We start from the raw sequence: 15,704 nt of genomic DNA, 5'->3' as shown, positions 1-15,704 counted from the left end.
TATTACAGATTAGAGGTTTCAACTGTGCCCTGGAGATTACAGATATCAGACATACTAAGATCAGCTAGAGGGACAAAGAAGTCTTCACTGCAGAAGAATCAGAAGTCAATGTGTTTGAATGTACATACAACAGTCAATATATTCTGTTGAAATGTTGCACTGAAATATATTGACAAGAACACAATGGGGAAATTTAGAACTCAAAATGCTAACCAATAAAAGCTACTTGTGTTCATGTTTGAGCAATTGGCAGGTGTTAAAGTATCTCAGTGAGCAAGCATTTTGTGGCTTTCTGAAAGTAATTAACATCTGGAATATACAAGTTTTCTAATGACTCTCTATGTTGAAGATAGGAGTTTCAAAAGCATAAATTTTCCAGAATGGTATTAAACTTAAATTAGTGATGTAGATGAGAAAAAAGAAATGTTAGTTATATGCACAATTGCTGCTTTTGGAAAGGATTTGCTGAGATCAGAGGAAGCAAAACAATCAATCATTAAAGTCCCTTGAGAAGTGTGATTGTGTAAGTCCTCAAAATGTTCCCTGGTACAATTATCATTGAAAGGAAAGGAGACCTATCAAACTGTGCAACATCTTGTGTTGGTGTTGCAAAATTACTGTAATGAAAGTTAATCAGAAAATGTAATGAAATTCTGCACAGCACAGCCTAATTTATTGCAAAGCATTGATGTAGGCATCAGTTCACATACTGGCCAATCAAAGACCATGAAGTGATAACAATCCATGCTAATAATAACACAGAGATCATTAAGACATGACATGATTTTAATACAAATGAGAAAAGAATATTTTACTTGCCTATAGCATGCCTTCTATAGAAAAAAAATCACCCACTCATCATCATACAAGGTACCTCCTGCTTTATAATGTCAGCACTAGCAATCTCATTCTAGAAACACACCCATTTGGTGGGTTCATATTCCATATTTCCTCTATGACTGAAAGTAGGATTCTCTCACGCTGTATATGTTACACCCACTCCTCTCTTCCTGGTTAACAAAGGTATTTCTCAACACATGCCCCAGGTCCAACCCGTAGCAAGGCTGAGCTTGTATTCCCAGTAAGCACATACACATGTACACACACACACAGAGCGCACTTATGTACATGGCTGGCCACAGAGATCAGCACAGACAGACACACTCAGCACACAAACAAACAAAAATGGCACCAACAGCCTCATCCTGTTCTCCTCTCTGTCCGACCAGGATGAAGGTCCAGTAGTGGGATATACATAAAGAAACATGTACAAGGTGGATCCCTCCCGCAGCTGTGCTCAGGCACCCAGTCTGCCCAGTAGCTGCCCTGGCATCCCAGTCTCCCCATCTGCCATCACCTGGACATAGGAGCCCCTGAGGCTGCAGCCCTGCTCCAGCTGCTGGTACAGAGACCCCTCGCTCACAGCCACGCACCAACGTGCACCACACACATGTCATCTCCCAGTAGTTGGGCCTTGGACAAAGAGCACATCTAGTAGCTGGTCCTGTGCCTCCTTACTCTTCTCAGGCGCCTTACCCCTAGAGACACATACATGCATACACACAGACACATACCTGTGCACACACACATGCACACACACGCGCACGCCCCTCGCTGGCAGTTTGCTGGGAGTTTGCTCCTCTGGTCCCTCCATAGCCAGCTTCCCCTGTGGTCTCACCCCCAGAGACACCCCTGCCCTGGCTCCCAGGCCACATCACCTTCTCAATGGCTAGTCTGGCTTGACAGCCAGACTAGCAACCTGGCTTGCATGCACACACTCCCTTGCACACCTGCACTCACTCCAGTTTCTGGCAACACGGACACAGGTGCTCCCGTGACCCATGGCCATACCCCAGCTGCCACACGCAGACCCCATGCACACACATGTGCACACAGAATAGGGAGCTCCCAGGAAAAGAGTTAGAAATGGAGTTAAATGAGAAGACAGGACAGACTGTGCTGGTCAGGTACTGGGCATGGCCAGGCAAACATACTGACCAGCAGCCTGTTTAAACACAACCAGCCCCATTTCTCTCTTTATCCCTCTGTTTTCCCATGCTTGTTCCTCCACAAACCACCGTGATCCCTTCCTTCTCCTACCTTTGGTTCCTCACCTAAACATCCCATAGTAAGTTTTGGGCAATCCTGAAATGCTCTACCCCTGCATTCCATAATGTGTCCCATACTCCTACAAGCAATGACCCCTCTCAGCCTGTAAGATGACGGTGACAGCCTCTCCTCTTGACTTGTGGTGCTGAGATCATGGTGCTGAGGGTCTCCGGGGGTAGCCCTGGGAGGAACCAGGGCAGCGAGTCTATTCCTCCATTGCTCTGACTGGGTTATTGGGGTTGCCCCACCTACCATTGCATGTCTCTGCTCATTCCTGTGTCTGAAGATGGGATTTTAAAACACATATTGTAACATTTCTATAATTCTGTGACCTCACAGTTCTGTGACAAGATCATTGCGAAAATCAAATATTCTTCAAAGATCTCTGCTAGTAACCTTCTTCTAGTCTCCTTCATACACACTACTTTCCATGCCTCCTGCAAGTCTTTTCTGGTTTTCCTCTTAGCTCTTGGTGAAGGAATATTCATGTCATGAATTTATTTTGCAAGCCTGTGCTTAAAATATGGTTTAAGTCAGGTTTTTACTTTCCTATTTCTAAGGATTTATTCCTTAAAAGAAGAATTGACTTTTTTGAATAGAGACAATTTCTTTGTATGGAACGTGGATTGAAACCAAGCTTCAATAATTAGATTTTAATTTTTACTTTAATTCATTCACAGTTGCATCATCATATGATGATTTGATTCTGATATCTGCTTTTGACAAAGTGAGGAAACAAAGGCTGGGGAAGGGGCTTTTGTTTCTTTATGTCATCTCAAACTTGCAGATGACATTGTAGAGATCAGACAGAAGTCAGAGTACTGTATAGCTTTTGGTTCTCACTAAACAAAGAAGGAGGAAAAACATTCATTACATGTTAAGATTGCATGAACCATGTTATCACTGGATGCTAACTAATGGCATGGAGTAATGGTTGAATAAACTCAGCAATAAACCTGTAATTTATAATAAAATTTTTAATATCATATTCTTCCCATTATAAAGTGAGATAGAAGCATCAGGTGAGATTTAGGAAGAATCTACTTAACAGCTGGTGTTTTGTGGGTGAAATACACTTGCGCTTGCTTGCCTTTTTGTTTATGGGTGCACACACAACAATTTTTCCATGTAATGCTGGTCTGAAGTAATGCTGGTCTGAAGTAATACTGGTCTGAAGTGACTTTGTCAGCTTGTTTAACTGTAGAAAAAGGAGAAAAAAAAATCACACAGTGTACAGGACAAAAAGTCTTCATATCAAGTTATCTGGCAATATCTCAGACTTTTTTCTTGCAGTACTTAATTTTCTCTGAGCAGGCTTGAATGTGCAGAACACCAGGTCAGAGACATTTTTTTAGAACTTATAAGTTACTAAAATCGTAGTAGTCAAATTCCTGCTTACAATCTGAAAAAGACAGTAGGGACTATCTTTCGGGAATGAAAGGATGTAGTATGCAATAACAGAAGATAAATAGCTTCCTTCCCAATTTCTAAAATGTAGAAGGCAGAATATTCTGTTCCTGGTGGATACTTGATTTTATTGCAAAAAGATACTGTTAAAATTTTGAGTTTTTAAAATAGAAGGGGCTCCTAATTTGTACTCATTAATTATAAAAGCCTATCAAAATCTAAAATCTAGACTACTTTCTGAAAATAACTGTAGCATCTAAAAGGCATTCCTAGACCTCAGACAAAACCCAGCATAAGTTACTCATAACCGTAGCTTGTTACATGAGGGTGAACACTGTAAGAACAGTAACATTGGAGCACTTTATCAAAGTACATGGGGGAAAAGAAAACAGCTTGAAGGGAAAATGCAACGCTCTATCTTGGATATGCTCTGAATAGTATTCTTTCACAAGAAAATCCAAGTAGGTTGTTTTCAAACAATGAAATTGCTTTGAAGTGGTTAGGAAGAATGGTTCCTCTCCTGTGCTTCTCTCACTTGTCTTCCACTGTGAACCACAGCCACCTCCTTCACTTCACCTTCCAGTTTCTGTTAGGCCAATATGCATTTGGGATCGACCATAATACCCCTACACTGAAGCTTCCAGCCTGGAATTTGTTAACTCCTAGGTCTCATCGTGCTCAGGGATCGACTGAAAGCATTTATCATGGTTCAACTTTCAATCATCCACAATTTTTCAGCACTTCGAGAAGAACAAGCATTCAATGATATCAAGTGAAAAGGGCAGATGAAAGGAGAACCCTGCCTGGGAAGGAGTCATCTCTTTGACATATGAATCTCTCTTGGAAATTCAGTAAGAGTAACAAAAATCTTCTGTAGAAGCAATGAGAAACGGATAGAGAAGAAACATTCAAAGAAACATTCAAAAAATGGGAATTTGTTTCAGATATTGATCAGCAAACACCTACATTTATGAAGGTAGTTAACTAGTTATGTTTCCAGACTGTAGCCAATTGTTTTTTTAAGCAGGCAAAGGTATAAGAACATTTTTTCTAACTGGAAGGACAAACCATGAGATATTAACACACACACATAACTCAGTAACCTTTCAGAAAAGAAAGAGGTCTGAGAGCTTGAGCCCTTAAGGAGGCAGTCAAAGCATTTGACAACCCATTTTCTTACCAGATGATCTTTAACATTTTCTGTGTTACTGCCAAGGCCTATTAAATGTAAGTGACATAAAGGATTGACAGAGATATTGTTCTTCCCCACCTTTTTTTTTTTAATAAAAGTTATTTAAAAAGTAGAGCTCTATATATATGTTTACAGGACCTGGTCAGGGAAGAATTTTTCCCTTAAGTTGACACTCTAAAGATGGCACACATCAATGTTACTATATGTTTTTCTTATGCTCTTAATCCACAGCTCAAAAACTGTTTACAGCACAAAAATGAAGAGGATAGCCCAGTCACAATCTTCATCGCTTCTGATGTCACCAGTATAGCAGTTCAGAATGCCAGTGGGGGAAGGAAGAAGAGAAACACAAAGACCTCATGATGTAGAGGGGACATGATTTTAAAAGGGGAGAGAGATGTTAGGGTAAAGATGACTGAGTAGAACACAGTAGGAGTTTCAGTGAGAGGAGATATATTTCCCCATATCATTCCCAACCTGTTGTTTTGTTCCCAAAGTCTTCCAAAGAGTGCCATATGATGTTGCACCAGCAACATTTGCACCCATCTGTCATGTTCTCCAAGAGCAGAAATACAGGCAGATTAGGATTTTCTGACCACTTGACTCTATCAGGAATTAGTAAAGCTGTTTGGAAGTACTTTTGCCAAAAAGTTCCAATGAAAAGACGAAGCTCTCTATAGAAAGTGAAAAAGAAAAGGTTTATATCTTTTACATACACCTCTACTCAGTGAAAACTTCCTCAATGTTCATATTAGAAAGAGATGTCAGCATATTTTTAAGACAATTTCTTACATAGTTTGACTGATACCATGCTTATGCTGAATTTTTAATTTTCATCTATACTTAATATTTAATACAGTTGTCTTAGGCATATGAGAATGTGAATAAGATGTGGCTTAGTTTTTGGAAGTATCAGATACTTGTTGCTTTAATTCAAATCAATGCATTTCGGTAAGTTAAAAAATTGTGGAAGCACAGAATGTCAGAGGTGGGGCTCGCATGGACCAAACTTATGTTTAAAACAAACATCAAATGACTGTGCCTGGGTGCAAAGAAAGTCCATAAACCATCTTATTGCTATTGTTTAGTTTCAAGCACTGTAGTCGTAAAGTAAAATGGATACTATCAGGTTAAATAAATTAAACCAAATGCTAAAAATAGACACCTGTTATTCCTCCCTCTGATTGCCTTTCATTTTTTTTACAGCTCAATTAAAAATGTACTGGCTCAGAGAATGAAATGAGAAATAAGTTTGTCCAGTGGTCAGTTCAAAGGATAGATGGGCAACTGGCTTCTATTCCTTGCTCCAGTGAATAACTTCATATTTGATTACAAGATATCTAGGTGGCTATGATGTGCTGTTGAGGACTTAAGGAGCTCTATCCCAAATCAAGCACAAAAAGCATCTAAACCTGGGTCTTCTGTAACCAAGTGGAGTTCTTCCAACAGCTGAGTGTAGCAGACTGACAGTTACCACGCTCAGACTGTTTTCTACGAAGCTGGGAGGCTTAGGCACTCTCTCGTAACCAATTCTCTTGTGTTGAGTCACCTGTGTGAATTTATGAGATGAATCCCAAAAGTGTATTGGTATTCCTTCAGTTCCGCACAGCCCACACAGAAGTGATCCTGCACGTGCCTGCCAACAAACATATATAGAGAGCAATGAAGCCATGTTTTTCTGAAGATCCATTTGTTTTATTTGAATGCTTACTAAGGCTGTCAAGCATATAAATCTTCCTAGTGAATCTAGACTTGTTTTCCCTTCCAGAAACATACATTTAGACCATGCAGTCTAGTGCTTGTTTCATGAACTCAATAGGAAGAACTTTCACTGATATGATGTTAAGTATCTCTGATGAATTTGCTCCAAGACAGCTTTATTTAAGAATAATTCACTAGAATAGGGCACTCGCTCATGTCTTATATCTTCCCGATGTATTTTATTCAAGCAGAGGCTTGGCTGTGTAAGCCATTTTAATTAACACTTTAAGCTAAGCCTTCACCATCTGCTCTCCTTTATAATTACAAATGTAAAGGGAATCTCATTCTCAGTAGTATCATTAAAATTCAAGATATTAAAGAAAAGACATAAATGTATGCCATTTTATTCATTCCAAGGGCACTCATTTGCTGTGTTCCTTTTTACTGTTTTTGTCTCATCTAGGACTCAAAGGACAGAGCAGTGCTAAATGGTGCCAAAATATTTCCTTGATGGAGCTCTTGGGACTGCCTTTGAAATCATGGATGACTCACATGAGCTTCTGAATCACAGAAAAGAAACACGTACTGTAGTAATATTATTCTAGGGCAATAAAAATTTGGTTTCAGGAAATTTCATATATTTTTTCTATATCAAATTTCCCACCTTTATCTGTTATGAGGAAAAAGGGTATTCATCAAGAACATAAAACCAGGAGTCATACTAGCAAAAGATGCAAAAAATGAGTGACAGAAGTAAATAAGTTTCCTTGAAGTATAGTAGTACTTAAGAGTTATTATTTCTATTCTCAAGGCACGGTTTCTTGTGTCCTGCACTGACCTAGCAACCTGGTCAGCAGGGAGAATATTCTCAGCTAACTTCCTCAGAAATGTCCCAGTGCCTCCTACAGTATCAAACAGCCATAAGCATCTGTTATTAGATGTACACCAAAGATGAAGCTGAGTCAACAGCCAACAGACTGCTAGAGCTGTGGGGGAAGAGTCCTTTCAGCAGCATTGATCAATAAGATTTTGTATAATAAACAAGGAAACTCTTAGTATTTAGTTCCCTGTATACTCAGGAAAAGTTTATGTTCTGAACTGTCTTTACTGATAAAGAAGAGTACATGAAAGAAGTGATTCTATCATCAGTTTCTTTTGCTCATGGAAACCCAACAGAGGACTGTGAATACTAGTTAGTCTCTTGGCTCCCCACAGTCCATCTGAAAGACCCTTTCCCTAACTTCTACATCCAAAGAGACTCTCTAGAGATATTTTTTCTACTGTTCAAGCACACAGACAGACAAAGTTCCTTTGCAGAAAGGGTGTAATTGATAGTTTGAATGAAAAGAGTTGTACTTGCTATTAAATTACTACTATTTTTAGATGTAAACAAACATGAAGTCATGCTATAAATTATTCAACTGCTGTTAAATAGAAACATTAGGACTCACAAAGGTTTTAACTTGCCCAGAACTGGAGTCTGATTTGTTCCCAAATGCCGAAGAAGCAGAAACAATATTTTTGAAATTAATTCAGATACAAAATTATTCAAATAATATATTAATCTCAGATTTATAGCTCGTAATCCCAGAAGTTTCTTCATTCTTTCAGCATTTCATATTTACTTTGACTTTTTTCTGTAGTTCGTAGTAGTTAATATTAAATATTCTTCATTCATTAATGTCGCTAATACTTAGACTAATGGAATTATTTCAGCTTCTTTGTTGGCCCATATTTCCATTAGAATTGATCATTCCTGACATAAGCACATTCCATTAATCAAACTAAAAATGGGACATATTAAGTGCCAGTAATAACTTAGATATGATCTATTATCTCTTTAGTCATAGCAAGTGATTTCTAGACTGTTACTCAATATTTATTTTCATTTTTTCATTTCAGTGTGCTAGGGTAAGTAGCAAAATATATAATATCATTTTAAATTTCCTTGCAAGATTAAAAGATGAGATTAATACCACTCCTGATTCTATGCCTTGTAACTTGAGGATCTCCCTTATATAAAACCTGTTGAAGTTACATGAAAATTAACTTTGAAATTCTTCTGCTCACGACAGGGCTTGGGACAAGATGAATTTCAGATATGCCCTCCAAATGTCTGGCTTCACTGTTTGTATCAGTGGAAAAGCCATTCTAATGTGATGCTCAAACCTATGCTGATAAAATGTATCAACACCAGCAGGAGCAGACAGACCTCAGATCTTGCTCCTGCCCACCCAGCTGCCTTGACAGAAACTAGTTCCCACCCAGAAGTGTTATGTTAATCTAGTGCTTAAAAGGATCTAGAAAGAGCTTAGGACCATTCCACCAGGTGGTTACATTGATTGAGAAGTTCATAAAATCATATACGTTGGAAAGGACCTCTGGAGGTCAGCTATTCCTCCACTGCCAGCCTCCCCAAGTTGGGTTAACTTAGATCAGGTTGTTCAGGACCTTGTCCAGTTATGTTTTGAATATTTCTGAAAATGGAAACTCTACACCGCCTTGGGGCAGCCTGTTCCGATGTGTGTTTGTGTTTGACAGATGAGGCTGACACAGGCGGACCAGAGCCACAGGCGGACCCTATGCAGTCCGATCATTTTTAAGAAGGGTAAAAAGGAAGACCCAGGGAACTACAGGCCAGTCAGTATCACCTTTGTGCCTGGCAAGATTATGGAGCAGACCCTCCTGGAGACTCTGCTCAGGCACATGGAAGATAAGGAGGTGATTTGTGACAGCCAGCATGGCTTCACTAAGGGCAAATTGTGCCTGACAAATTTGGTGACCTTCTATGATGGGGTTACAGCATCGGTGGACAAGGGAAGGGCAGCTGACGTCATCTGCCTGGACTTGTGCAAGGCATTTGACACTGTCCCACACGACATCCTTGTCTCTAAATTGGGGAGACATGGGTTCGATGGATGCACCACGCAGTGGATAAGGAATTGGCTGGGTGGTTGCACTCAAAGAGTTGTGGTCAACGGCTCAATGTCCAAGTGGAGAACGGTGACGAGTGGTGTTCCTCAGGGGTCGGTACTGGGACCGGCACTGTTCAACATCTTTGTCCATGACATGGACAGTGGGACTGAGTGCACCCTCAGCAAGTTTACCGACGACACCAAGCTGTGTGGTGTGGTCAACATGCTGGAGGGAAGGGATGCTATCCAGAGGGACCTTGACAGGCTGGAGAGGTGGGCCCGTGCGAACCATATGAAGTTCAACGAGGCCAAGTGCAAGGTCCTGCACGTGGGTCGGCACAATCCCAAACATGACAATAGGCTGGGCGAGGATTGGATTGACAGCAGCCCCGAGGACAAGAACTTGGGGGTATTGAGTGATGAGAAGCTCAACATGAGCTGGCAGTGTGCGCTTGCAGCTCAGAAAGCCAACCGTGTCCTGGGCTGCATCAAAAGAAGCGTGACCAGCAGGTCGAGGGAGGTGATTCTGCCCCTCTACTCCGCTCTTGTGAGACCCCACCTGGAGTACTGCGTCCAGCTCTGGGGGCCCCAGTACAGAAGAGACATGGAGCTGTTGGAGCGAGTCCAGAGGAGGGCCACGAAGCTGATCAGAGGGCTGGAGCACCTCTCCTATGAGGACAGGCTGAGAGAGTTGGGGCTGTTCAGCCTGGAGAAGAGAAGGCTCCAGGGAGACCTTAGAGCAGCCTTCCAGTACCTGAAGGGGCCTACAGGAAAGATGGAGAGGGACTATTTATCAGGGAGTGTAGTGACAGGACAAGGGGTAATGGGTTTAAGCTGAAGGAGGGTTGATTTAGATTAGATGTTAGAAGGAAATTCTTTACTGTGAGGCTGGTGAGGCACTGGAACAGGTTTCCCAGAGAAGTTGTGGATGCCCCATCCCTGGAAGAGTTTAAGACCAGGTTGGATGGGGCTTTGGTCTAGTGGAGGGTGTCCCTGCCCGCAGCAGGGGGGTTGGAACTAGATGATTTTTTAAGGTCCCTTCCAACCCAAACCATTCTATGATTCTATGATTCTATGATCAGTACTTCACATAAGAGGTGATTCTTTCATAGAATTCTAGTTAGTTGTAAAATACTTGTACGATGCTACAAATGAATGAAAATTTCATAAATCTAAGGTCCAATCTTTCAGACTTTGTCATATAGATCATCGCTATTCCTTCAAGTCAAGGTGGGAACAGCACTATCTAAACAAGAGCAACAAAATTTACATGTTTATTCAACATCTCAGCACAGCCATTTTCTTAGCTCCTGACCACGCTGATACATCAGAGAGTATTCTTAAGGCTACAGAACTACATGGAAAAGGTAAAGTACACATTTTCATTTTTTGGAGTTAGTGCAACCATGTTATTGAAAGGATGTACTTGAATGTGATGAAAGAAAAACAAGATCTGAAGAATTTCTAAAACTTTCCCAACTGTGAGTCACCACAGAGAATTTACTGGAAATTTGCAGGATGATATTTTAGAGCAGTTGGACATTTTACAGTGTGCTTTTTTCCTTGCAGTTTTTTTGGTAAAACTTCTTGTTTGCCTGAGAGTACACAAACATTTTGAAGATAATACAGGGATGCTGTATACTCAGGCCTTTAATGCTACTAAATGATGCATTCCATACTCTGAAGATTACAAAGAGGCGATGGAATGAGACTGCGTCTCTAGGAATTTGGATTTAGATGCAATAAAAACCCTAGAAATGTATGCTATCTGAGTTATGTACTTGTGATTCTTGTGCATTAGACAAGGGGAATTAGACATTTCACAAAATAGCCCAAAATTCAGCATGGTGACCAGGGAGCTGTTTAAAGTTGATAACAGAATGAACACAGTGTCTTTCTCCATGAATAACATAAGACAGCCGAGAGGTTGCAGAAAGGCAATCAATTTTTTTTCCTCCTTTTTTTTTTTTTTTTAATTTTTTTAAGACGGATTGCTGAAACTGCTAGCATTGCTCCTGAAGACCTCTTCCGTAGCCACAGTTACAGCATTGATTCAGTAGTTCTGAAACAAGGAAGGCTGAAGTTCTGGGACTCACTGTCCTAAGTCATTTGCCCAGTAGTGGGACTTCTGGATTCTGATCTCTGCTAAAGCATCTCTGTTCTCTGTTGACCCTAAAGCTGTCTAACATAAAATTGCCTCGGAGATCCAGACTCAGGGCTCTTCTTGCTTGTTGTCCTTTGGCTCCATGAATTTGGCATTACCTTCTGCTAATGTATATGTACCTATGGAATAAAGCTCCTCTCTGAAGCTGTAAGATTTAGTTATTTTTATGGGTAAAGTGAACCCTCAGTATCCTTAATGAGTGTGCAAACCACAGGTTCATGACAGAAGGATGGACATTGACACCTCTGTATAAGGGAAAACTGGACATAGCTTGAGATTTCACTGCTGTTCTTTCTAGTTTCAGCATCCCAACTCAGTTTAGCCAGGAGATATTTTAGCAGACACAAAACTTCAGCTGTAGCATATATAGAACCTGTAAGCTTATCTGGGAGATGGCTAGTGAATTTCAAATGCTTTTAAGTTCAGTTAGCAACTGAGCAAATGTTTTCTCATTTGTAATTTTGAAGCTTGACACCTGAGATTTATCTATGTTATATCTGGCACTGAGGGCCTTTCCTGTATGTTCTCATTATTGCAATTACCATTGAAGTTGATGATAGTTGCCCTTTTCTTATCACCAAACTAAATTCCTGCTGGCAGCCTTTTAATTAATTCCGATGTTCAGTAGACCAATTGTCAGAGAATGGCAAAAGGGGCTCCTAAGATTTCATTTTAGCCCATGCTTACTCCTACTGAAAATTATGACTCAGTGGAAGGAGGCCAATACGTAGCACTGAATGATTCATTACAAATATTTCAGAACTCTGACAGCAGTTATCATTAAAGCTTTTATAAATGTGTTTCCTGGAGAGAATCCCATAGTTCAGATCTTCCAGTGTGGGCAGACTCAGTTTCACCCAAAACAAAAGTGGGCAACAGCAGCTTCAAGCAAGACTTATAGTCTTCCAAATTTCTACCTTCCTGTGAGATAATCTCAAGAAATTTCGGATTTATGTCCATTTCCCCAAGCTTTTGGAACTGGCAAATAAAGACTGTATGTGTTCTGTAGATGCAACCCAAACACAATTCCTGGGGAATTCAGTAGTTAGGTGTTAGTCAAAGATCTGAAAAAGTTCTTGAGAACTAAGAGAAGTGAGTATAGTTTTTATTAGATTAACTTGCATAAACGGAAAAAAATAGAAAAATGTTAATGTACAGAAACTTTTCTTTGTGTATTGAGCAGAAGGAACAAATTTTAAAGCTGAACAGAAAGTTGTGTTCTTCCTTTTGTGCAAACCAAAAATAAGCATATCCTTATACCTGATAATTTTGCTATAACTGCTGAAGCTTTTCTGTCTGAATCTCACTCAACCAAAAGAACACTAGATCTCTTCCAGATGATTACATATTGTACCAGTTAAAATCTGCAACAGCTGAAACAAAAGAGTGATTGAGCACCTTCATTTAAAAGGAAAAACTGAAGCAGAAAATTTTTAATATTGGATTACAAAAAGTGTGATTGAGGTACAATCTGAACACCAATAAGCATAATAGTGTCCCAGGTACCACCTGCAATTTCTTCACAGGCACCAAGCTGTAGGTGATAACATTCTTATAAGCACCTGCTGCCAGGGAGCTCACACAGAAAAAGCTGTCTCTCCTGTGCATCAGCTTAGTTTCAACATCCACACTATTCAACAAAGTTGTCTTGAAAGAATGGGTCACTGTAGAGGGGTCCCAAGAGTTCAGTCCTCCCACTCTGGGCCATCAGAGCTGAGCATTGCATAATCCCTGATCACCAACACCATTCAGCATAAGCTTCCTGCTGCCTAGATGTGTCTTTGGAGAAAAAAGCCTGTGAAGAAATGTGTGGACAGCATGACATAGCTGTAGCTTAGAAACAAACTAATGACTGAGTGGTAGGAGAAAAAGCTGCATCCTTGGCTTATAAATCAGTTCTGGACTTAAAAATCAGTCCAACTGCCTGAAATTAGAGCCTATAACTATTTCACCACAGGCCTACAGTATCTCTCACACTGAGCTGAACCTGATGCACAGCGTCTTAGATGCCCAAGCAATTTGTATTGCTATGGCCTTCTATCTACAAGTCTGTAGCCTTCTTGACATTCAGAGTTTTGTAACCCTTCACACAGCTGCCTGGGCAGTATTTTCCCTTGTTTTCCTCATGCTATCGCTCTCATGCTGCCGTGGCCATGGTCTTGCACCTGCAAACCCCAATACTCTTGTTATGGCAGGTTCTCACGGAAAATGGTTGCCACCAGTGCGAGAATCACCCCTTCTTTCCCACTTTTCCTACTCCTTGGTTGTAGATTTTGGTTTGCACTATGGGGAAATACTACCTGGGGTGAGGAATCGAACAGGTCACCTTTCTCCGGGTTTCCCATTTCTTTTGCACTGCTTGGCACAGCTTGTTGTTCTTTTTCTTCTTCTTGTCTTGACCAGGCTGCTGTCCTGTGCTATCTTTCATTTTTCTTTCAAGGGGCTGGGGCAAGCCTTGCCTCTGCCTAGTAACTCAGTGGGCCCGTGACACCTCAGGCTGTCAAGGAAGGGATGCAACATATAGATGGGCTTGTGATCGAGGGGTGGACTGACCATGGACACTATTGCACAGGTCATCCATGAATGTGAAACATGTGCTGCAATCAAACAAGCCAAGTCATTAAAGCCTCTCTGGCATGGAAGACAGTGGCTGCAATATAAATATGGGGAGGCCTGGCAAATTGATTACATCACACTCCCACAAACCTACCAAGGCTAGCACCATGTGCCTACAATGGTGGAAGCAACCACTGTGTGGCTGGAAACATATCCTGTGCCCCATGCCACTGCCCAGAATGCTATCTTGGGCCTTGAGAAGCAAGTCTTGTGGTGACATGGCACCCCAGAAAGAACTGAGTCAGACAATGGGACCCATTTCCGAAACAACCTCATAGACACCTGGGCCAAAGAGCATGGCATTGCATGGGTGTGTCACATCCCCTGTCATGCACCAGCCTCTGGGAAAATGGAACAATAAATGGACTGCTAAAGACTACCCTGAGAGCAATGGGTGGTGGGACCTTCAAACACTGAGATACACATTTATCAAAGGCCACCTGGTTAGTTAACACTAGGTGACCCACCAATCGAGCTGGCCCTGCCCAATCAAAACTTCCATGTACTGTAGAAGGGGATAAAGTTCCCGTAGCACACATGAAGAATATGTTAGGGAAGACAGTCCGGGTTAGCTCTGCTTCAGGCAAAGGCAAACCCATCTGCAGGATTGTTTTTGCTCAAGAACCTGGGTGCACTTGGTGGGTGATGAGAAAGGATGGGGAAGTCCGACGGGTACCTCAAGGGGATTGGCTTTCGGGTGAGAATAAAAAATGATTTGAATTGTATGATGTTAATTGCTATATAATATTGTATGTCATCACTACTATGGTTGCTATATGCCATACCAATGTTATTACAGCAAGAATCATCCAGATTGATGAAGAATAAATTTGGTAAAACCAATAAAAGTGCAGTGATGATAGAATTGGACAAGTGCAGCTGTGATGGAAGTGGAATTGGCTTCAAAATGCAACAATCCAACACAACACATCATCTCTCTTGCCCTGAAGGACTGTTATGACAGATGGAACCCAAACATTTTAGAGGGATGGCCCATAGACTAAGGGAATGATATTTCTATCTATATATATAAAGACAGGAAAGGTGGTGGCGATTAATTACTGAATCACAGAATCACAGAATGGTAGGGGTTGGAAGGGACCTCTGGTGATCATCTAGTCCAACCCTCCTGCTAGAGCAGGATCACCAAGAGCAGGTTGCACAGGATCATATCCAGGCCTGTTTTGAGTATATCCAGAGAAGGAGACTCCGCAGCCTCTCTGGGCAGCCTGTTCCAGTGCTCGGTCACCCTCAGAGTGAAAAAGTTTTTTCTCATGTTGAGATGGAACTTCCTGTGTTCCAGTTTGTGCCCATTGCCCCCTGTCCTGTCACTGGGCACCACTGAAAAGAGTCTATCGCACCCTCCAGACATCCACCCTTTAGATATTTATAAGCATTGATAAGATCTCTTCTCAGTCTTCTCTTCTCCAGGCTAAACAGACCCAGCTCTCTCAGCCTTCCCTCACACAAGAGATGCTCCAGTCCCCTAATCATCTTTGTAGCCCTCCACTGGACTCTCTCCAGTAGTTCGTCTTTTGTGAACTGGGTAGCCCAGAACTGGACACAGAACTCTAGATATGGCGTCACCAGGGCAGAGTAG

At 41.3% G+C, this 15,704-nt stretch overlaps 1 protein-coding gene and 1 long non-coding RNA gene across 2 annotated transcripts in view; one reads left to right on the top strand and one right to left on the bottom strand.

Moving 5' to 3' along the window:
* Positions 1-15,704, bottom strand: part of LOC142600431 (uncharacterized) — a 761,935-nt gene that overhangs the window by 177,436 nt on the left and 568,795 nt on the right. The window lies entirely within an intron of this gene.
* Positions 9,617-15,704, top strand: part of LOC142600833 (SUN domain-containing protein 3-like) — a 125,568-nt gene continuing 119,480 nt past the window's right edge. Inside the window, exon 1 of the mRNA XM_075747194.1 lies at positions 9,617-9,733. Coding sequence (XP_075603309.1) covers positions 9,617-9,733 — 117 coding nt within the window. The remainder of the gene's footprint in view (positions 9,734-15,704) is intronic.

This window comes from Balearica regulorum, chromosome 2, assembly GCF_011004875.1.
Source record: "Balearica regulorum gibbericeps isolate bBalReg1 chromosome 2, bBalReg1.pri, whole genome shotgun sequence".
NCBI lineage: Eukaryota > Metazoa > Chordata > Aves > Gruiformes > Gruidae > Balearica > Balearica regulorum.
This window is presented reverse-complemented; position numbering and strand designations above follow the sequence as displayed.